This window comes from Agelaius tricolor, unplaced genomic scaffold (assembly GCF_023055355.1).
Source record: "Agelaius tricolor isolate 1412-34295 unplaced genomic scaffold, bAgeTri1.0.p SCAF_1, whole genome shotgun sequence".
Taxonomy (NCBI): Eukaryota; Metazoa; Chordata; class Aves; order Passeriformes; family Icteridae; genus Agelaius; species Agelaius tricolor.
In genome coordinates, this window is record NW_027269261.1 from 71,459,258 (window position 1) to 71,481,451 (window position 22,194).

Sequence of the window (22,194 nt, forward strand, 5' to 3'; positions counted from 1 at the left end):
TAGAGAAAAGAAATTAAGTAGTCATGTGATTTAACAGTTGAGTGAAAATAGTCAATAGGCTGGCACAGATGTATTTTCTTTACATGCATTACAATTGCCAACCTATATGAGATTGCTAAATACAGGTCCCCATGCTGCTCTGAGTCACACATGAGCAGACTCCTGCACTTTTGCAAACCTCAGTGCTGTGAAGTCTTGTCAGACTCAGCGAAGCGTGGGGCAGACACAGCTGCCAGTGCCACACACTTCACAGGGCACAGCCCAGCTCTAGGCAGAAAACTGCTCAGGCTGCAGGGCATGGATTCAGCAGCATCGCCCACAGAGAAAGAGACTGGGGCTCAGCAGCCCCCAGAGGGGCTCCCTCAGGAGCCATCCCATTTCTGCCTCACTGGTACTGGAAAGAGGATGGAGGCTGAAGCACAGGACCAGCAGATGCTGGTGCTTTAACATTGGAGCAGATGGCTCAGAATAAAACTCAGGTTTTGTACTCAGGCTGCTAAGAAGCTTTGAGCTAGACCTGGCCAGAGTTATCAAGGCATGTTGAAATAAAACAGAATTTCACAAAGCCAGTATTTTACCTGTCCACAGCATAAGAACCAAGAACCAGGGCTTTGCTCTCCAGCCTGTTCTAGGCTGAAGGGAGGGGCAAAGGCAGCTTTATGTCAGCATAAGTGAATATGAACTGGAAGGAGATTTGGCCAGCTTCCAGATAGAAGGCTACATGGAGCTCCCTCAATGCTCTCTAAACATGTACACTACTGACATTTTATTTCTCACCTCTTGTTCATGCACACTTAGCTTTGTGGCAGAATTTTAAAAAGTAAAAACTGCTACATTAGATAAAAATTATAATTCCTCTTATCCTTTATCCTTCTTTTTTAGCACATAGCTCTACAAAGGAAGTGGAAAAAAGTGATACATTAGACAGATGAGGATAATTCATTCTCATGGAAGTTATTTTCTGAATTTTTATTGGAAGAGGCTTCAGACTCTAATGCTGATGTTTCCTTTCTGTCCCGAACCTCCTCTTCTTATTAAGTACTTTAAACCTGGGGGTGCAGGAGGGTTGTAGTTTTATAAAAAACAAATTCTTCTTTTAAAGGTAGCATCATGGTGCCATTTATCAGCAAAACACTGCACCTGCTTCAAGGAAATTCTGATTATGACTTGTGTAGTCTCAGTTCTGCAGTTGAAAAAAATGGAAGCACCTGCCTCAAAGTATGGTGAAGCAGATAAAATACCATAATAAAATGTGATATATAGTTGTTTATACTCTCAGACTTCATGTTGTGTCTTTAGTGCTCATGATCTGACTCATTTTCCCTTTCTGTGCCATGAGAAAGATGCTAAGCAAAAGCTGACTCCTGGAAATACTTGACATTCTTTTCAGGCTAATTTTGTCCTGAGCTTGGCTGAAACAGCTCATTTGGAACCACTCATAAAAGGATGTCTGCAGCCAAAAAGAGGGAATATTTTCACTTCAGAGAGCCCTGCTGTGTTACATTCCCTGATTTTCATCAAAACCAGACCATGTTTACTTGTCCTTTTGGCCTCAGAGTCAGGGTTTTTTCTTTAAATTTCTTCAGTTCTAAGTAGTTGTTTCACTCATTCCTGAGTTTCCCACAAAGACCTAAACAGTGGCAGTCTGATATAGCTTGGAGCACTTTCCTACATGCATCTGAAGTAAAAAAAAAAAACCACACCCAACAAAAAAGACCCTTACCCCATAAACTCTTCAAAAGCAGTGCACAAGCCCACAAACACGTGTGTGATGTTGATAACATTGGCCAAGGGGATGGTTAGGTTGGGAAAGTCCTCTCAGACCATCCAGTCCAACTGTGACCAGGCAGCACCAGGTCAGCTAGATCCTGACACAAAGTGCCACATCCACTGCTTGCTGAACATCCCTCCAGGGATGAGACTCCACTGTCTCTGAGCTGCCCATTCCAGTGGGTAATCAACCTTTCTGTGAATTAACCTTTCTCCAATCTGAGCCTCCTCAGCCTTTCCTCCTAAGATTTGTGCTCCAGACCCAGAGGAAGAGGAGGACTGTGTGCTGGGAAGCAGGGCAGGGATGTGGGGTGGCCCAAGCAATGAAGGCAGTGGTGAGGGGGACAGTGCTGTTCGTGAGTCCTTGAGGGAAAAAGGCAAAAGGAATCCTGCGCACATTAGGAAGAACATTGCCAGCACATCAGAGAGGTGAGTCTGCACCTCTGCTCAGTCTTGCTGAGGCATATCTGGAGTGCTGTGTCCTGGTCTGGGCTCTGTGAGAGACATGGAGCTCCTGAAGTGAGTCCAGTGGAGACTATGGAGATGAAGGGAGTGGAACATCTTTCTTACAAGGAAAGGCTGAGGGAGCTGAGGCTGTTCAGCCTTGAGAGGGGCCTCATCCCGGTCTGTCCCGTTGCAGGGAGGGCTCAGAGCAGGGCCCAGGCTCAGCTCCTGGGGCTCAGCAATGGCACCAGAGGAACGGGCAGGAACTGATCCCAGCATGTTCCACCAGAACATGAGGAAGGACTTCTTTACAGTGCAGTGACTGAGCACTGAACAGATTGCCCAGAGAGAGTGTGGAGTCTCCCTCACTGGAGATGTTCCAGAACTGTCTGGACACAAATCCCACGCCATGTGCTCTGGGTAATTCTGCTTGAGCAGGGAGGTCGAACCACTGTGGTCCCTTCTGACCTGTCCTGTTCTGTGATTGTGTGAAGGGGGTGATGAGGGGAATGATGAGGAGGCTGATGAAGGGGCTGTGAGGGATGGTGAGTGGGTTATGAGAGAGGAGGCTGACTGGGGAGTGATGAGGGAGCTGTGAGGGGCTCATGAGAGGGGATTTGATGAGGGCAGTAATGAGAGGAGCGCTGAGGGGCGGAAGAGGCGTTTCACGCCAGGTCTAACGGGGGGGCCGATGAGGGTGTGCCGGGGGCGGGGCCGGGGGCGGTCCCTGCCCTGAGGGGCGGAGCCGAAGCGGTGACGTCACCCCCGCCTGGCAACGGCGTGGGGGCGGTGGCGGCGCGCGGCTCTCGCGGGACTTGGCGCCCCCCGCCGTGGGCGGAGCGGAGCTGCCGGTGCCCAAGCTCGGCTGAGGCGGCAGCGGGAGCGGCGGGACGGGACGGGCGAGCGGCGCTTCTGCCCCGGGCCGCCCGCGGCTCGGAGCCGCCCCTTCCACGTCCGTAGCGCCACGGATGGAGCCGCAGTGCCCGGCTTGAGCGTGTCGGCGGGACCCGGAGCCGCTCCGCCGAGCCTGGGCGGGCGGTCGCAGCATGGGTGAGCGCGGCGGGGCGGGCGGCGGCACCGGCCCCCTCTTCCCGCTTCTTCGGGGGCGCCTTCGCCGCCCTTTGTCTGAGGGCGCGGACCCGCGGGGCCCGGGGCAGCCCCCGAGATGCCCGGGGCGGGAGCGATGTCGGTATCCGGGGCACGGTGGAGGAGCTGCCGGGCCGGCGAGTGCGGCAGGTGCTCGGTGAGCGCTCCCTCCTGGGAGAGACCGGGGCCGCCCCGTCCCGCCCGGCCGGTCCCAGGAGCTGCGGAGGGGCCCGGGCTGGGAGGAGGCGCGGGGGGTTCCGTGCGTTTCGGTGGGGAGAGCGAGGTGTACACCAATACCTAGTGCTGCTTGGAGGGAGTGGCTTGGTGAGCATAAAAGTTTTTATGGTTAAATCCAGCCCTTTCACCTTTTTTTTTTTTTTTTCCACTCAGCGTCAATTTGAGCTGAGCCTTCGCCCATTTCTCCACCAAGGCGGAAGCACTCACTGTATTTTAAAGAGAGTGAGTGTAGACCCCCTGGGAATGTTCCTGTGTTCAGGATGTGCCAGTTCAGGTTCACACTGGGAACAGTCATTTGTGATGGGTCTGGTTTTTAGTGTAAGCGTCGGCATAGGGAAGTATCAACGAGTGAACTTAAAACACCGCTCTTGAGAGCCCTCTTTGCTTATTGCGACTTCCCCTTTATAGAGATTTCGGACCTCACTGGGGTCCAGAACGGTGCGCGGATCGGTTTGTCTGTCTGTCGTACCTCCACCCTGCTCTGCTGTGCAGCACCGCTGTACTCGTGCAGAGTGTGTGCAGGGGCGCGGGTGGCTGCGGCTTCAGTGTCCTGTGTGCTTATGCTGCTGCTCTGTGCAAACATGCTCCATCAGAACGGGAGTAAAGCTTTTTCAGTGGAAGGGTACCTGGGTTTTGGATAGCTTTTCTGCCTCCCCGTTGTGCATGGAAATGAAGTGCACGGTGTGCAGATCAAACGTGTAGTTAGTGAAGCGATAAGCGCTCCTCATGGCTGGTGTTCTGCTGATTATCAAGATCTGCTTTCAGTGTGCTCATCTCAGTGGAAGTTGTCTTATGAGGTCAAAGCACACTTAAAATGAAATCTGAAAATAGAAAATGAAATTAGTGTTTTGAATTCTGGTAGAAGCCAAACATCTCACTTTTAGATACTTTTTGTGATTATTCAGAATAGGTAAGACTTGCTCTTAATTGCTTTTTGGGCTGCATTGTTTTATTTGCAAGTGAGAAATGTCTGCCCAGGTCATTATAGTGGCCTGTGATGGTAGTTCCTAAAGCATAAAGGCTTAGTGTGCTAATTAAACATATTGAACTCAGGCTGTAATACTGAAATGGGAAATAACTCAGGATTGACCTATGGTGGTAGGTTTGGGTTATTAAAGTCCTTAGTATACTCAATTAGTACAGTTAGGAATACTGTATAGGGACTGAGTCCAGTTCATGATTGTATGTGATTGTTCTATGACATGGTTTTATGTATTTTTGTCCTTAAGTTTCCTTTTCTAAAGGAAATCCTCTTCTGATGAGCATAATGAGCATGTTATTACTGTTCTAGATATGACTGAACTGAGGGGGTGAACACACTGTGAGTATTGCTGTTGTGTGAGTTATTTATTACCATAACAATTTGTGTGTATGTGCAGTTGCAGAGAAGTTCCTGCCAGGATGGTGACCAAGCTCTAGAAAGGACTGTATAATAATCCCAGAGCCTTTTAAACAGATTTTCTCTGAAGGTGTTGTCCTTTATTCAGATTTTCAAGTATTGTTTATTGTGGTCAGAAGGGGTGAGGAATGTACAATAAAACAAAAAAGTAAGAGTGGAAAAAAAGTAACTGTAGTGTGCTGTGCACTCACTGTAATTAGTAGTTGCCTCCCAATTTATCTTGAGAAGTCATTAGTTGATTATTTTATTACTGGTCTCATGGTAGAGCTGGCTCTTGATAAGAGATTGTCTGTTTTGTCAGCTTGTGGAAGGGATTTTACGTGTAAGAGGTGGCTTAGAGGGGAGTGTTGAGGTATCTTTGATGAACTCAAGGATTTTTGAGATTTATGGAGAAGTAAGAACAGCCAGTATGACTCTGCAGGAACCAAAAGGAGAAGGGCAGAAGTACAGAATGCCTTGGAAACAAATTCTTTCATGTTCTTCTGGTAGCTGGAAATTAATGTTTCAAGAGCATGTGTCATTCAGGTGTCTGAAGGATGGGGAGGGAGATGTGATCAGAGGTGACACACACAAGACCATATAGAGTTATTGGTGATGTCCAGTGACACCCTTGAGTCCTGTCATTATAATTCTCTACCTTCTGCACTAGAGTAATCATATGTGTATGACTCTAGAAACAGCTTGGTAAACAGATTAAAGGGAAAAAAATGTATTCAGATGTTCTAGGTAGAAAAGACTTTATTTATTGATTTGTCTTTTGCTGTTTTGGGTTGATATTAACTTGGAGAGATTAGCTTCCAGCTAACTGTCATATGGGTTTATAACTAAGAAGGAAACATTCCAGCAGCAGCTGATAAATTGCCACAGTGGAAAACTGCAATCCACTGAACATCTGTCAGTATCTTCTTAGCTATACGCATCTCCCCATCTTTTTTATTTCCAAAAATTTATGCAGACTTTGATTTGTGGTTCCCATGGTTAGTATATCTGCACTTGCTACATGTTCTCTTCAGAAAAAATTATAATTTTCAGATACTTTAAGAAACCAGACATACTTCTTCATTGCCAACAAAATAAGTATAAATATATTTGGTCTACAGAGTAAGTTCATTAACATTAAACTTGTGTGAAGCCTTTTGATAGCTTCATGTTGGCAACAAAAAACAATCTAGGAGGTTTTTGTAAGCAGACTTAATATTTTTGACATATTGCTGTGCAGACAGTGTCAGTTTCAGTATTCCTCAGTAGTATTCCAAGAACCTGTTAGAACATTACTTCAGGATTCGTTCTTCAATTCAAAAAGAAACAAAAACCCCCTCACAGAACAATCCCCCAACCAAAAATCTACTCCATACACCCCCAATCAAATGGGGTAGGATAGATGAAGAGTCCTGCTGCTGCTGCTATTTTTACCAGGAAATATGTAAGGTGGGATGTGCAGTTGAGCGCATTTTGCAAAGTAAAATGATTATCAGAAGTTCAAGTTGTTAAAAAACCCTTCTGCACTCAGGTACTTGATGAGCCTGATGTTGACCAGCTGTACTTGTGGTGGTCAGCAAAGTGGTTTTGTACTACCATGTTCTTTTTTGTAGACAAAACTATAAGGGAGGGTGATGTAAAACTGACTCTGGAAGATACATGCCTAAGCTACTGGGAAACCAAATTACAGTAACTGGGAAGAGTTGATGGATCCTGACTTTGGGTGAAGACTGAGCAGAAATTGCTTCAAAAGGTGCTAGAGATTCTGTCAGCTCAACTCTTGCCTTTTTTGTTTTTTGGGTTTTTTTCCCCCAAGAATGTAAGAACTGCTGTGCTCAGAGTCCTGACTGTGGAGACAGGCAGGGAGGAAAAGGATATGGAAGGCAGGTTTGTAGTGGAAAGTTTTTTTGTTTGTGGTTGTTTGTTTTTGTTTTTGTTTTTTTTTTTTTTTTTATAAAAACCCCTAGTCTGGCAGTAAGTGATTATGAACTTTCTCGGAGGTGTTTGTGGTTTCACCAGATCTTTTTTTATACATAGTTCAAGTCCGTGGTTGTCCATCCCTAAGGGGCTCAAAAAAGTCTTGTGGTTTTTGCCAACCACTGTCTGTGACAGTGGGAATCCCTGTTTAGCATATATGGAAATGAGTGGGGGAAATATGTCCTTTCAGCGTGAGTTTTTTTTTGCCCTGAAACTGCTCCTTGTTCTGCCAGACTTCTTTGTGTTTTTGAGAAATGGTGGGTGATTGTTTGGTGGCTTCATACTGACAAGTCTTTCTCTACATGTACTTTTATCATGTGCCAGTCATTCCAGGTGCTGGTCACCTGGATAGTTAATTTAGTATTGATCATTTTTTCATCTTGTTGAAAAGAGTTTTTCATGTTATTCAAGAGTTAACTTTGTGTAGGGGTGGAATTATATTTAGTGTCTTGATTTCTTTTGTTTTTCTAAAAGTTCTTGAGAGCTTTAGTTTCAGCTAGGTAGGACCTTGCCCTCGAATTACCCTCACCTTCACAGGCTGTCTCCATTGTCTGCCTGTGCTTGTTTTTTTTCCCTTAGTGGGTTTTTGTTGCATAAACACAGGAAATGTGTGGTCGGGCACACTGCGCTGTCTGGGGCTAAGCGAGGTGGCTGCTCTGTCCTGCTCTGGCTGTCACAGCTCTGCTCTTCTCATTCATTTTCCTTCTCGAGATGCTGTCACATGTGACTGCTGGTCTGCTAGTTCCTTAACCTGGCTTGATAAAAATGATTTGTTAGGAAAGAGCAACAATGAAAAAGCTTCAAGTGACTGAAATCATCTTGACAGAAGTGGTGAGTCAATCAGGTGAAATTTGTTCCTAGTGGGTCTGGGTTGTAGCGATTTCTATCAGCTGTGATTGCTCTCTGGGCACTTAAAATGTGTTCTGGGCCTTGGCAGGGGTTTAACCTTTTTCTTCTGCTCCTTTTAAAGTGGGTATTTGTTTGTCTTTTTTTAAACTGGCATCCTGTAAGGTTGCTAAATTCCATTCTGCTTTTTCTTTCCATAATGTTGTTTTTTGTTTGTGGTCTGAGTTGTGAATGTGCTAATGATCTAAAATGTTCCCAGCATTCAGTGGAGGTGGTGCCTGAGCCTTTGCTGTCCCTTAGTTTGGATGTGGGGTGGTGAGAAACAGATTTCCCCAGTGCTGTGGTGTGGGAGCGCACCTCTGCTAGAGCATCACCCGTGGCTGTCCTGGTGCACTGGTGACTGCAGGACTGAAGTACTAACACTGCCTTTCCAGTTGCCTCTTTTCTGATGTGAACTCTTGCTATGTTAATAAGTGTCCTTTCACCCTAAATTATTCCCTGTTTCCCAGCATAAACTTCAGACTTCATTTCACCAGCATGGCTATTTACTTTCTCTGACTAATGCCAGCAAGAGTTTTTGGGTGGGATTGTGTTTTACTTCACTACTTCCATGCAGAATTGACTTTCTTCATATACAATCAGTATGAAATACTTCTTTTTCAGAAATCTTGAACAAAGAAAAGGATACATTGCAGATATTTTTGAACAAAAAATTAAGTCTTGCCACTGCCAGAGTCCTAAATCGGGCTGAAGGAAAAATTGCAGTATGTGTCTGTCTGCCAAATGAGTTAAATCTTTCCACTTTGGGATGATGTACATTGTAGAGAGTATAATATAAGGTAAATATTAAGTTCACTTTTCTTAAAGGAATATTTATTGCCTATAATATGCTCATGTCCCTGAGATTGGCTCAGCTCATCAGAGCCTGGTGCTAAAAACAGCAAGGTTATGAGTTTAGTCCCTGTATGGGCCATTTATTTAAGAGTTGGACTCAATGATCCTTGTGGGTCCCTTCCAACTCAGAACTTTCTGTGAAATCTGTATTAGACCAGGACTGCTTTCAGCAGAATAAATTAGAATATAATATTTTGAATAATTTAAAAAATGAAGCATTTTCCTGTAATTTCAGCAGTTTATGCAGTGCTGAGCTGTGGTGTTACAGATGAGGGCTGCAGTTGCTTTCCACTTAGTGCTGAAGAACTTTGTGATTGCAAATTGAGTTTAAATTTGACATTGTTGTTGAAGAAACTCAAAATGAATGTTATTGCTTTCTAGTTTTAACTAGATAAAGTGTTGCTTTAAATTATTTAAATGGCTTAAGACTGCACTGTTTCTTAATAGTAAATAAATCCCTGTAAACATGGTACATTTTGTCATTAGAGGCAAATGGTTTTGGAATTAAGCAGTGCTGGGCAATCTCATTATTTTTGCTTCTGCAGTAGCTGTGAATAGGTTTTTGTGGATGGCAGTTATTAATGATTTTTACTTTAATTTTAAATAAAGCAGTTTTGCTAGAGTTCCTGGAAACTTGCCTGACTTACTATTTAAAGAAGACTTTTAAGTCATCAGTTTCTGCCTCCTTGATAAAGTTACTAAGTGGTTGGCCTTTGTCAAATGTTTTTGACTGTGGATATAGTTCGATCTTTTTAAGCTGGCACTGGAGTTAAGTCTGAGCCTTTGCTTACCTCTGACTAATGAGCATTGTTCTCTTCCCTTGCTTGTATGAACCAAATAATCTGAAACTTCCCTGTCTTTCTGAATCAGCTTTCAGCCAGGCTGGCTGTCCAAAAACTGAGACTGAGCTCATGGCTGCAGGAGGAGGATGAGGATGCTACTGACACTGATACCAGCTTTGGCACACTTACAGGAGTTGTCAGTTTGGACACAACAGAAGTTTTGTGTCTTCCAGTTTTGGCTCTTCATTTCAATTGTGGCTGTATTGGTAACATACCAGTGTTACTTCATTCCTCTTAGTGTGTTTTTATTTCCCCAAGTTGCACTGTTTCTTCATTTTTCTGGAAAAATATAAAAGCAAACATTCTTATCAGAATGTTTCAAGTTGTTTCTTCTCAATGCATCTTTGGCACTCAGGGAGAAGGGTCTCCCTCTTTACTGCTTGAAGAAATAAAACCACTAGTTTCATGAAGTGGGGAAGAATCTCACCACTTAACTCTGAACTTGCACCTTGAGCTATGAACAGATTTGTTTGAAGGCTGCTTTGCATATAATCTCCCTTGTCACACTGTGGGTGCAGTTCCAGGCTGTGCTTTAGAGATAACTCCAGGCTGCTGCTGGAGCTGTGCAGCGCCTGTGTCTGGCTCCAGTGGCCATGGGCCCTGCTGGGAGCTGACCAGCTGCCTGGTGGGGGGAAACTCCTGTGCCAGCTTGGCCATCGTGCCAGCAAGCTGGATGGCCTCACTGGCTGCAGTCCTTACCTCTTGGGCAAGAGAGTGGACAGAATTTCAGGAGTCAGGGAATGTACAATGTTTTTCCTTTTCCATTTTAACCTGCAGTTACTTTGCACTAGATCCATGCTATAATTCCATAAGTTTCTTCGGTGTGTCTATATTAATTTTTCTCCCTAAGTGTTCATGATCAACCAAACTGGTTATTTCACAGCATTCTTTTTCTGAATCTTTAAAGGGTTTTTTTAATCCCTCCCAATCCATTTTAAGCCAGCCAAATGTTCCTTTTAAACTGTACCTCTAATTTGCAATTTTTTTATTGATTTAATAATACCTTTAAAGAGAAAATAGATTCTAAACAGTTAAAACCTGTTACTGAGGTGCCTTTTATATTTCTGTAGGTGTTGGTTTTGGTTGTTCTCAATAATGTGTATGTCTAGAGAAGAGACACATATGTGAAGACATACAATATGTAAAAGTATGCATCTGTTCTTCTGTATCCTGATTTTTTGCAGTTGGGCTGGACTTGCAATGTTCCCATCACTTAAATGCTTTTATGTAGTTTGTGTTTTTAGCACTATCATAAACCAGTAAATGCAAGATTAAGTAGAATAAGCCTGCCTAAAACTTGAGGTATATCACATTGCTATTTGCACTCATTTTAACATCTAAATGTTTCTGTCAGGGAAGTTATTAATTGCTAGAACAAACTGCCAGGAGAATGCTAGATCCATCATTTCTTGGTATGATCAATCCCTGGATAATGCAGATATCAGAGTGTTCTTTAATCTCCCCTTTTGGCAGGTTTAGTGATCATGTGTCCATACAATGATCTAGTCCAAGACACTGGCTAAGGCTGAATCCAGCTGGAAGAAAACCAGCTGGTTGATTTGGCAGCAAAATAGACTGACACACCCTGGAGCAGCACAACTGTGAGAGCAGCACAGGGGAAGAGGTGGTGAAATGAGAATGAGTACGGAGAGACCATGCAGGGTCACTGCTTTAGCCTCAGATTGGAGTCACTGTCAAACTCTGGTTTCTGTAAGTGACTAAAGCAGTCCTTCCTGGAAAGCAGAGCCTTGTCTGTTTCCCTTTCCAAAGAGGTTCAGTGAAGAATATTCTTTTGTTAAGATATTTTGGTACAGGACTTGACAAAATTAGCAGGATTTACAAGCTGCCTGAGTGTCTGCAGGGTGAGCCGTGGGCTATTTGTTTGAAACCTCAGTGTCCTAAGCAACACTTCTTGCTGTGTTCAGCTGAGTTGGTGCTGTTCAGAAGCCAGGTGGAATGAGATGCTGTGCTGCAAGTGGGGCAGTGGAAGTGCTGAGGTGAGCAAGGCTTTTGAAGCCATGAAGATAAAAGCAAATATGTTAATCCCATGCTCTCCTGGGTATGGTAGATAAAGAGGCAGTGGATTTTCTTGAGAAGTGCAAACAGCAGAATGTAGCCTTTTAATTAAGGATAAATTATCGTGAACTGTGCTGTTTTGCTCTTGAAAATCAAATACAGGGCTTCCTTTGCCTGACCCGCAGGTTACTGAAAATACATCTCATCCTTCAGCACAGGGAAGGAGAGTGTCTGTGAAGGGGAAGATTATACTAAAAACCACTACATTGACACATTCACATTATCAGAAGCCTAAGTATAACAGGGTCTGCTTTTACAGCCTACCAGTATCTGAAAAAGAATGTGGGGTCAGGAGGTAGGGGAATTGGAAACTATCTCCCTTTGCAGCTTGAGGAGAGCTTGAAGGCATTTTTAAAATCATTGTGTGCTATAGGGATGTATATATAAAAATTAACTGTGTGGGGTTGTCAAGTAAAAGCACAATTAAGAGTGTATAAAATTGCTTCCTCTTGTTTTCATGTGCTCATCACCTTACTAGATGCTTATTTTGTGGGAAGAGTTTGCTGTTTCAGTCTTAGCACTTCATCCTTACTGAGAGAGAACTATAAGGTACATGTATGGATTGTAATGTAAATAGCTTCTAATGTGTAGGTTGTAGGAGAAAACCTGCCCTGATAGATAACCAGTAACAGAAAGCCTCAGGCTGGATGAACAGCAGATGAAATAAAGCTGTTTATGAAACAGGAGATGTGCTGTCAGTACAATAAGGCACAGCCTGCCATCTCCATGCAGCAAGGAGACTGGAGTGATTTCCCATCAACACAGAGCTGCTGGATCCTGCTGTTCACTGCTGTATCCTGGTTTTTCAGTTCTGAGCAGTGACTGAAGTCGTAAATCCTGACCTTGGTGTTTGAAAAAGCTGAGGTTGTATTGCTGACTCTTCTCTCTTGATTTCACTTTTTTTTTTTTTTGTGTATGTTGCTGGGTTCCCAGGATTATGCCTGTACTTGTGAATATGTGGGAACAACCAAGGGTATTTCCTTTGTGTTTCTGAAATCCAAACTATGCCTTCAAGTGACTGTGTTGAGAACAGTGGAGGTGAGGGTTGGCTTTCTGTGAACTTGCCTCAGGTGCTTTGCCTCGTGATGGCAGCAACTGCTATCCCTTGCTTTTCTGCTATCCCAGACTGCTTTTCATGAACTCCTGTAAGGCCTCTGATCCCTTCTCAAATTCTTCAAATACCAATGGTGGTATTACTATCAATTAACTCTGTGAGACACAGCACATGCTGTAGCTGCTTCCAAGCTGCATATTTGGTGATCAGCCAGCCATCAGGTTAGAAGGATAAGTGTTGGGGCAGTCCTGAAGTCTTTTCCTTGGAAGGACTGAGATTTGAGTGCTTCAGTGCTGACTCTACAAAAAAACCTAAAAATAAAAAAATATACAGCTCTTTCTTTAGAGATGCTGCTCTTCTGGCATGTTTCAGCCAAATGGGTGTACAGGGGAAGAACTATTGGGAGTGAAGCAGGAGGATGGGCAGGTAGGGATGCTCACATTACACTGATTTCTTCAAATGCTCAAGATTATGACCAGGTACCTAAAAACTCTCCAGTGAATGGGGTGGGGGATGATTGGTGTGCTGCAGTAGTAATGAACTGTCTGCCAGGGGGCGTGGGCAGGACAGTAGCCAGCAGGTGATGGGAAGTGGTTGTTCCCTACTCCCTGGCACTCAGGCAGGCTGTAAAATACTGTGTCCAGTTTTGCTCCTCCCTCCCCTCAAATGCAGAGGGAATGCCACTGAACTGGAGAGTTGAGGGTGGTTGGGAGGCTGATGCATATGGTGTGCAAGGAGTAGGTGTAGCCTGGAGAGAACAACTTACTCTCCTTGGAGGCACGGTGAAAAATTATGAACCAATGCCTGCAGGTTAGGGCAGAGGTAATTCCCACTGAATATAATGTAGAAAAATTATTATGAGAATTCAGTATCAGAAAAAGGTGCTTGTGGTAGCTGTTTTATCTCCATCCTTTCAAGGCTTCTAAAATATAGTTGGACAAAGCCTTGAACCAACCTCATTTGACTTTGGGATTAACCTTGTTCTGACCAGTTTGGAATAAGTAAACTCCAGGGGTCTTTTCAAACCCTATTTTCCTGTGATTGGAAGCATTGCAAACCATGCAGAATGAAATAATGATCTTAATAAGAATTACTTAAATCCTTCTAAATACATGTGGAAATGGATATTTGAAGGACTTGCTCTTTGAACTTTTAGAACATAATTGACCTAATGAAACAATTTTGCCTCCTTTAAAACTGTCTGATTGAGATTGTAGGGTGCCCTTGAGCATCTGCTGTTTTGACTGGCTTTTGTGAAATCCATTTCATAGAGATTTCTTTCTGTGCTTTTCCATCAGATGTTCAGTTTATTTTCTTGACTAAAATGTCCACAATAAAAAGTAAATGAACTTTATGTCACAATTAGTATGCCCTGACAGCATGGAGTCAGATACACACACTTGCTCCTGTTGTAATGCTAAGCATATTTTGTGGTTTTTGCAAAATTCCAATCTGGGACCATTCAGACTCTTGCATCATGTCTGTTTTTACAGATGAAGGGAACACTTTGTGCATGCTCCAAATAATGCTTTTAAGTTCCTGTAAATTTATTTCAAAGCCAGATTCTTGCCATGTTTGCACAAGTACTAATTGTCATTCAGAATTAGAGATGTGCCAAATTGTAGGCTGTCTGTCAAAGCATTTCTGCATTTCTTCGGAGTGTAAAAGGAGTTTTCATTTAAACCCAAAAGGCTTTAGGAGATTTTCTTGTTTTCATAACTCTTGAATTCATAACCTGGGGCTATGATCATGGTGTCCTTTTTGGCTAGGAGACTCCTGGAACAAAAAATCTGCAGAAGAAGCTGAAGCTTTTATAGTAGTGTGGAGTCCTAACAGAAGAAAGGAAACTTCAAATACAGTTTTTTATTTTTCAGGGGAATGACTTAAAAGAGTTTTCAGATAAGCAACAGCTTCAAACTTATTTTTGTGAGCTAATTATGTATTGAAAGCTTTAAGGGAACATGAATAAATATGGCGTTGACCTTAAGGTACTTTCACTGCTTATTTGGTGCTTTGGATTTGAACAAAATATAGATGAGGTACGATTCTTTTGTTCTTCAGTGCTTTTTGGCATGGCTTTGTTTTAGCAGAACTTGTAATTCGGTGTTTTGTGACTCACCTTGAATGTTTTGCCAAATAGATGTTATAAAATTAACTTAAGGGAAGGAACAGAGGAAGAGGCATAAATCTATATATGGAACAATGTCTGAGTCATGGCTTCAGAAAATGTGGTGTGGTTTTTTTTAAATACATTCCCCTGTGCCCTCAAAGATCCCTGGTTTTCTCTGCAATGTGAATTAGTAGCATTTTTTCACTTCCGCTTGTGGAGACATTGGCTGCCTTTCCTGCAGGTGTCACCTCTCATTTCTGGGCTGGTTTCTTGCTCTGAGCTCTGCTCACACTGAGGGAAATCGCATGTAGCACAAACCATCACTTTCTGCTCCATCAGAAGCACTTCCCAGGAAAAATGTTTTGACCTCCCCTATCCTTATAAAGTATTAAATACCTGGAGGTAATTGAGGTTTTATTGTAATACTTCCCATTTATGTCTTGTGCTATAAAGGGAAGAGCCCAGCAATGCTGCTCGTAGAAGTGGGGGGTCAAATTAAATCCAAAACTGTAAAATTTATTAAATTTATGACTGAGTTTAAGACAAGTATTTCTGATAATATTGGAGGAGACACGATGGGGTTCTTCTTCTAGAGCTGATAAATCTGGAGTGAGGTATCCCTAAAACATTTTTCTTCCCATCTGGTTGTCAGTGGTGACTTATCATCTGCAGCACAGTTGTAAAATTATGAGGGTATGTGTGAAGACAATTTGCTTTAGGTAAGTGAAAATTGACAAACATTCAATTTTCAGTTGTGTTTTATCTTATACAGTGTTAAGCACTATAATGCACTCCAGAAGATTACAGGAACCTGGAGTGGGAAAATGAGGCATATGTGGTTTGTGTCTTTCAGAGCAGGCTGCTGGGCAGGGTTTCTGCTATACTTTCCTTCCCAAAGTCTCTTGCTAATTGCACCCGAGCTGGCACAAGAAACTGATGTTTGAGGTGGTTGCTGTTAGAATGCAATGAGTTTCTCATTAGTTAAAATAATTTGGGAGGAAAAGCCTACATTTTAAACTGTTTTCAACTGTTCATTTTCCTAATTATTTCAGGCATTCTTACTGGGCTTTAAAATTCAACACAAACTTTTTATTAAAAATGCATGGTGAGTCATATCTTGGAGAATGCAGCAGTGCCTTACCCAATCTAAAAATGCCAGGCGGATCCAGGGCGGCTTCCAGATGGACGAGTTCTGTGCTGACAGACCCAAGTCTCCTGGCTTTAGACTGTCTCAAGGGTAGACTGCTATTTTTGTTTTTATTTTCCTTTTTTTTAGGCAAGCTATGGATGTAGAGGAATTGTTGCTTTAAGTGGAAAGCTAGAACTGGGTAATGCAGCACAGAGCAAGTTACAAAATAAGTAAGGAAAAATAGTATAGGATACTGCAGGGTGGACAGAAAGAAAAGGAAAAAGAAACTTTGAATAAAGTTGCCTTGTCACAGACTTGAGACACTGGCACAGACTGCTCAGAGAGACTGCAGATGTTTCATCCCTGGAAGTGTTCAAGGCCAGGCTGGATGGGGCTTGCAGCAGCCAGGTCTGGTGGCAGGTGTCCCTGCCCATGGATGTTCTTTAAAGGTCATCCAAGCTATCCTGTGATTCAGGCACAAATTTATTTTATGATGTTTTTTGTTATAAAACATACAAATAAATTAACAAATCCCTGCCATTAGCATGTTCTTTTTCAGAGACATCTTGTAACTTTGTCAGATTTCTTATAATCCATGAGATCTCTCATATACCTCTCTGAAGTTTCTTACTTACACTTTTGATTTTACCTTTACAGCTGACAGGAAATTCTGCAAAAGTTGGCCAAACTGAAATTAGTCTCAGCCACTAAACACTTCTCCCACAAGTACCGTCTCACTGCAATGCTACTGACATCCAAATCACAAACTCTCAGACAGTACAGTCCCCAGCCAGCTCCTGGTGCTGTCTCACCACCCTCAGCAGCAGGGGTTCCTTCCTGAGGTCTAATCTCAATTTCCCCTCTGTCAGTTTAAAACAAATGCCTCTAGTCCTGTCAGTACAGACTTGGGAAAAAGTATATGCTGAAAGGATGTAATAAGGTAGTTATCACTAGAAAGGAGAAAATGTGGTGAGACCAAATGGGAAAATAGCAGAAGTGCCTTTGTGCCAGCTTGTTCCTTCCTCTCTTGCAATGGTAGTTTTTTTCCACTTAACGTGGGAAGCTGACAGTAGCTGGGCTGTTGGTGCTCAAGTGTGGGGAAGCAAAGACTCACCTGAGATAGGAGATACTGAGTTTCAAAGTTGCTTTGTTGCCATTGTTGTTGCTGGTTTTCTCTTTGGTGTGTGTTTATTCTGACTTAATTATTTTTTTTCCTAAAAGCTATCTTTATAGCAGTTTAAAATATTCTCAGTGTAAGCACTACAGAGTACTTACAAAGTTTTTAACAGGTCTTGTAAACTATCACATATCCAACAGTTCTGGCTGGTCAGCCCATGTGCTGAGGAAGCGGAAAGGGGTTTGTTGGGAATTTAGCCTGAATGCAGCAATGTCTGACTGCCCTCACTCATCTAATGCTGTTTTGAACTGCTGAGCCTTCTTAGATGGGGTGTGTTGAAGAGAGAGTGAAGGCTCTTACTCACTTCAACATGAAGTTACTTTAAACAGAGCAAATCCTGTTGTATCCAAACTGAGTCCCCACTGGGTGACAGCAGGGTGTTTGTGGTGCTTCCAGAGACTGGGTGGACATAGCTGAGCCGGTTTTATGTAGAATCAGCTTGGGTCCAACACTGTGTGTTTGTATGTATTGGAGGCATCCTGCTTGAAAGGAGTGTTTGTTTGCCCAGCAACCTGAACTAATAAATTGTACAGATTTAGGTCCTCTGTCTTTGAAATAATGCATGACCGGAATAATTAGCTTACAGCTCTTTGGGAATTGTATATGCTTAAAAGAAAATGTACATAAAATGGCATGAAAATATTTCTATTTTATTGGCATTGTGTTGTATTATTATAAACTAATGAAAGAATTCTCATGGCTCTGGGCATTTTGCTTAAAATAAGACCATAAGTCAATATTTGAATAAATGAGGTCAGCATTGTCTTAAACTGTAGAGAACCTCCTCTGCCACATCCCTTCCTTGTGGCAGCAGAGTTTGCTTGGCTGGCACATGGGATCAAAGCTTCAGGAGCAGGAGGAAGTGTGACTGCTTTGGGTACAAAGCTGTTTATCTGGTCTGGAGCTGCACAACTGGTGTGTGGCTCCCTGGGGAGGAGGCGCAGGTAGAAATGGCTCTGCCATGTGTCACTGCCACTCCAGGGGCTGTACAGGAGACACCCGACCTCCTTCTGAGCTCCTGTGAAGGTAAAACATCTCATTGGTGATGCTTAATGCTTGCTGTAGCCCTTGTGATGCAACTGTTTGTAAGTCCTCCACGTGGAGTGTGAGGCGATGGCTCTGCATGGCTCAGCCCAGTGAAATGTCTGCTCTTCTGTGTGGTGTGGCTCAAAACTGGTGACTGTACAGTTAAATATGTGTGGACTGTATGGTCTCCATTAGCTAATGACACTTGTTCAGTTTCTTAATAGCATGGAACTGCATCCTTACCCTCAGAGTTGACAGGAATCCAGTGGCCTTAAATCAATGATGTGTTATGTTAGGATGTGATTTCATGGCAGATATTGGCTTTGAGCAAAGCAGCAAGTGGTGAGGGGCAAGTTGAGTGGATCTGTAGGGGGAAATTGCTCGTGTGAGGGACCATATTCAGATTTCAAGTTTTGGACATTTTTATACCATTGTAGTTTTAGTCTTGTCCCATGAACACAATGCCTGTTAAAGATTAATGTGCATTAGGTGTATTCCTGGGTTTAGTTTCAGTGAAAATTCCAGATTACTTTGTGAGACTGTTCCACACTGAACTGAACCACCACAAATGAGGGTGGTTTGGAGCTTCACTGAGCAGGGCGCTCCTGATCTGGGATGTAACAGGGATGTAGAGGTTGATTTAAAGTGGGTTTGAAGCAGTCCTATGTCTGACCCTGCAGAGAGACATCTTAAGGAGATAAACTTGCAGAAAGTTGTCACTGCAAGCTTTCTCTTGAACTGTTTTCTTTATCTGATTCCCCAGTATTATAAATAACTACCAATTTAAGTAGAGAGCAGGGGAAGCGACCACTGAATGCACACAGAAGAAAGCAAGGGATCACAACATCCTTGGGTTAAGCTGTCTTGGAAATACAGCTCCATGGGTTTCCCTACTCTCTGTTGGTGATGTAGCTTTATTGGGCACCATGAGAAGGGAAGTAGGAAATACTGAATGTTTCCATTGTTCAAAGTTCAGTCCCTCGGGTGTTTCTCAGTTGGATGGTTATTGGGGTGTGAAGGGAAGGACTTTTGCACAAGACCAGTGCTCAGAGTGGTTTCCCTGATAGTGGGAAATGTGAGGTGCTCCCCTCAGATTGAGGGAGAGCAAACCTACATCTGTACCCCAAAGGAATACTTGGATCTTTGGGGAACAGGTCATTCTGGTCATTTGTAATCAGGAGTGTGAAGCAGATGCAGAGCCTGGAGGAAGCCTGGCTGCAGAGCAGTGGGAGCTCTTGGCCAGGAGGGATTTTTCCTTGGTTCCCAAACCCTGGTGCTCACCTTGTGCCTGTGTCTTTACAGGAGAGCTTTGTAGACAAAGCTCACAGTTTTGAGATCAGGAGCTAGAATTTTAAGGGTAAAGGGAAGTCTGTCAGGCCTTTCTATTTAAGCATCTGGGTTGTCATGAGTGAGTCAGGTCTGGGTGACAGGAAATTATATGGTATTGAAGTGGAAAGAAAACATTCTTATAATCACGTCTTATGTTTAACACTTACAGAAGTGTTTTCATTGTTCAGCGTTTAAACACCTGTGCTACTTTTTCACTGTAAAGGTCTGTCTTAAGTGGCTGAACATATACTATTGTATTAGTATTAAACCAGCTGGAATTCCCATAGCTCATCAATGGTAGAAGCATTTTTGTGGGAAAGCAGTTGGAAAGATCATTTTCCTTAAGTTTGGCACCTGATTTTGAAAGAGTTGTGAAGAGTATGGTAGTGAAAAGGGTAAGATTGTGTCCTCTGTGGTCTTTTGTCTTTAGCCTAAACTTGGTCTGCTATAAAATAAAATATCTTTGTAACTCTATTCATACATAATAACAAAATTGTTAGGCTTTGTTTTATAAGAGACTAAACTTGGCTGGTTTTACATGATAAATGTACAAGTGGAAATAACAGTACTAATGAAGTTTTAGACATCTAGCAGCTGTCTGTTGTGATAAATTGGAAAAGCAAAAGCTCAGTTTCTAACATAACTGCAGTTCTGCTGGCAAGGTACTTCTGGAGGTCACACGACTTTACAGGGTTGTTGTTCCAATAAATGACTTTGAACTGGCCTGAAACCTGCCTGAAGAGACCTTTATGGAGCACTGCAGCAATTCTTGCTGCTTCACATTGGACTCTGTCCCTCCAGGCCTGCAGCAAGTTTCAGCAAGACTTCCCAGTATATACAAGGATTTCAGTCATCTGATGAATCCCTCTCTCCTCTTTTTAAAAAAATGTATAAGCTATTAAAGTGTATTTTCAATGGAATTTATTTTAAATCTGGTTTGTCTTTTTTTTTGTCTACTACAGAAAAGTCACTGGATTCTGACAACATTGTAATACCCTAAACAAAGTACCAAGAATGTGAAATTGTGCTCTTTGCTGGATGTGTGCCTATTTCTGTTGAAGACACAGGCATGCTAGAATTTTGATATATTTTCCACTCTTCCTTGATTTGTGTTTTGATTTCTATTTTAGGGCTACCAGAGGGACTTAGTTACCTCTTACAGGCAACTTCAGAAAGTGTCTGAGTAGCTGAAGGCGTCCTTTGTTTAAAATCAGAGAAGATGGATATAATGTGGCCATGCTTTTTGGGAGACTTGGCCTCTGGTTTGGCACTGTGATGTGGTTGGCAGAAGAGCTGGTTGTGTAAGGTTTGGACAAGTGGGGAGTCCAGCTGTGCCAGCAGTGGCTGAATGCCTGGTGCAGGCAGTGTTGCTGTCTTGGCTGACAGTGGGAGCTGTTTTGTCAGAGGTGTTAGGTAGGACACTTTGTGCTGGGGGGAATAACATAGTCTGTAGCTGCTGCTGACTGGCTTTGATGGGTTTGGTGTGTTTTATCTCAGAATCAACCAGGTTGGAAAAGACCTCTGAGATCATGGAATCCAACCTATGACCAAACACCATCCAGACCACTAAGTGCCACATTCAGTCTTCCCTTAAACACCTCCCTGGGCTGGCCATTCCAATATATGAGCACTCTTTTCACCCTTTTATGAAGAATTTCTTACTAATGTCCAACCTAATTGTTTCACTCTTGTTTTGTTAGTGAAGTTGTCATCTTATTAAAAAAGCAAGAGCTGAGCAGACCCCTCCCACAGAGCCATCTTCCTCCAAGTATATCCAGTCAATAATTTTTTTTGTAGCTCTGTTGCTTTAATCAGTCAGTTGCCCCTGAAAATAGGTCAGAACCTTCAAAAAACACCATCTGGAAGGTTTCCTGAGTATGTTGGAAAGCTGTCATCGGATGACAGTGTGTTTATATATGTTTAAGTGGCATTTGTTTGTTTTCATTTTGTCCCACTGCCTCTTGTGTTTTCATTGGGCACTGCTTGGTCTTTTCCACACCCTGATCGATGAGATATTCCTGAGCCTTTTCCCAGCTCTTTCAGCCTTTCTTTGTATGCAGATACTGTGAAAACTCAGGAGAAAGTTGTCTGCCTCTCTCAGGTGAACTTTAGTGTTTCTGGATGTGCTAGAAAAGCACAGTAAACCTCACAGTGTTCCTGCTTAAGCCTAAGACTGTTTTTCATTTGAGACTTGATCGTTATGGACTTTAAGCTCCAGATAATTGATTTGAGTGAGGTTTGAAAAGGAGAAAGCAGTGTAAAAAAGCAGAGGGCAGATAAGATAGGGGGATTTGATAGCTTGTGTTGCTGAGGGGTTCTACACCTTCTACCAGTTGAGAATTTTTAAAAACAGTTTTGACTAGCTTATACTGCTGGAGTCCACCTTACTGCTGACTGATTGCAGTGTATCTGTTCTTGAGTAAAACTTTTAAAAGTGAGTACCTGAAGCATTCAGAACTAGTACAAGCATTAAGAAGTATAATCAGTAAACGAATGCAATTTCTAGTTAGTGTTGTTATAAGGAGTTGTGATTCCTTAAAAAAATTTTCTGTCATTGATGGACTCTGTTTTTACTTGGGTAAATATAATACTCTAGTATTTTTCAGAGATTTATTTAATCTGGACTGTTTTGGCAGTACAGAAGTTTCTTGCCCATCGCCCGGATGATTCAACTAGTGCTACTTGCTGATATTGAAAAGCAAAACTTGTAAGTGTTCTTGAGGACCACATGGTAGCAAGACATGGGATGTGTAGCTCCTTGCTGATCCTCTGCCATCATATGAAAAAAATCTATGGGATGAAACTATTTTAACATTCCC

At 42.8% G+C, this 22,194-nt stretch overlaps 1 protein-coding gene across 2 annotated transcripts in view; it reads left to right on the forward strand.

The window, feature by feature from the left end:
- The first annotated feature begins 3,010 nt into the window (after positions 1–3,010).
- Positions 3,011–22,194, forward strand: part of CD2AP (CD2 associated protein) — a 76,650-nt gene continuing 57,466 nt past the window's right edge. For both annotated transcript variants that reach the window (XM_071439537.1, XM_071439546.1), the window contains exon 1: positions 3,011–3,264. In XM_071439537.1, coding sequence (XP_071295638.1) covers positions 3,261–3,264 — 4 coding nt within the window. In that variant the 5' untranslated portion in view covers positions 3,011–3,260. The remainder of the gene's footprint in view (positions 3,265–22,194) is intronic.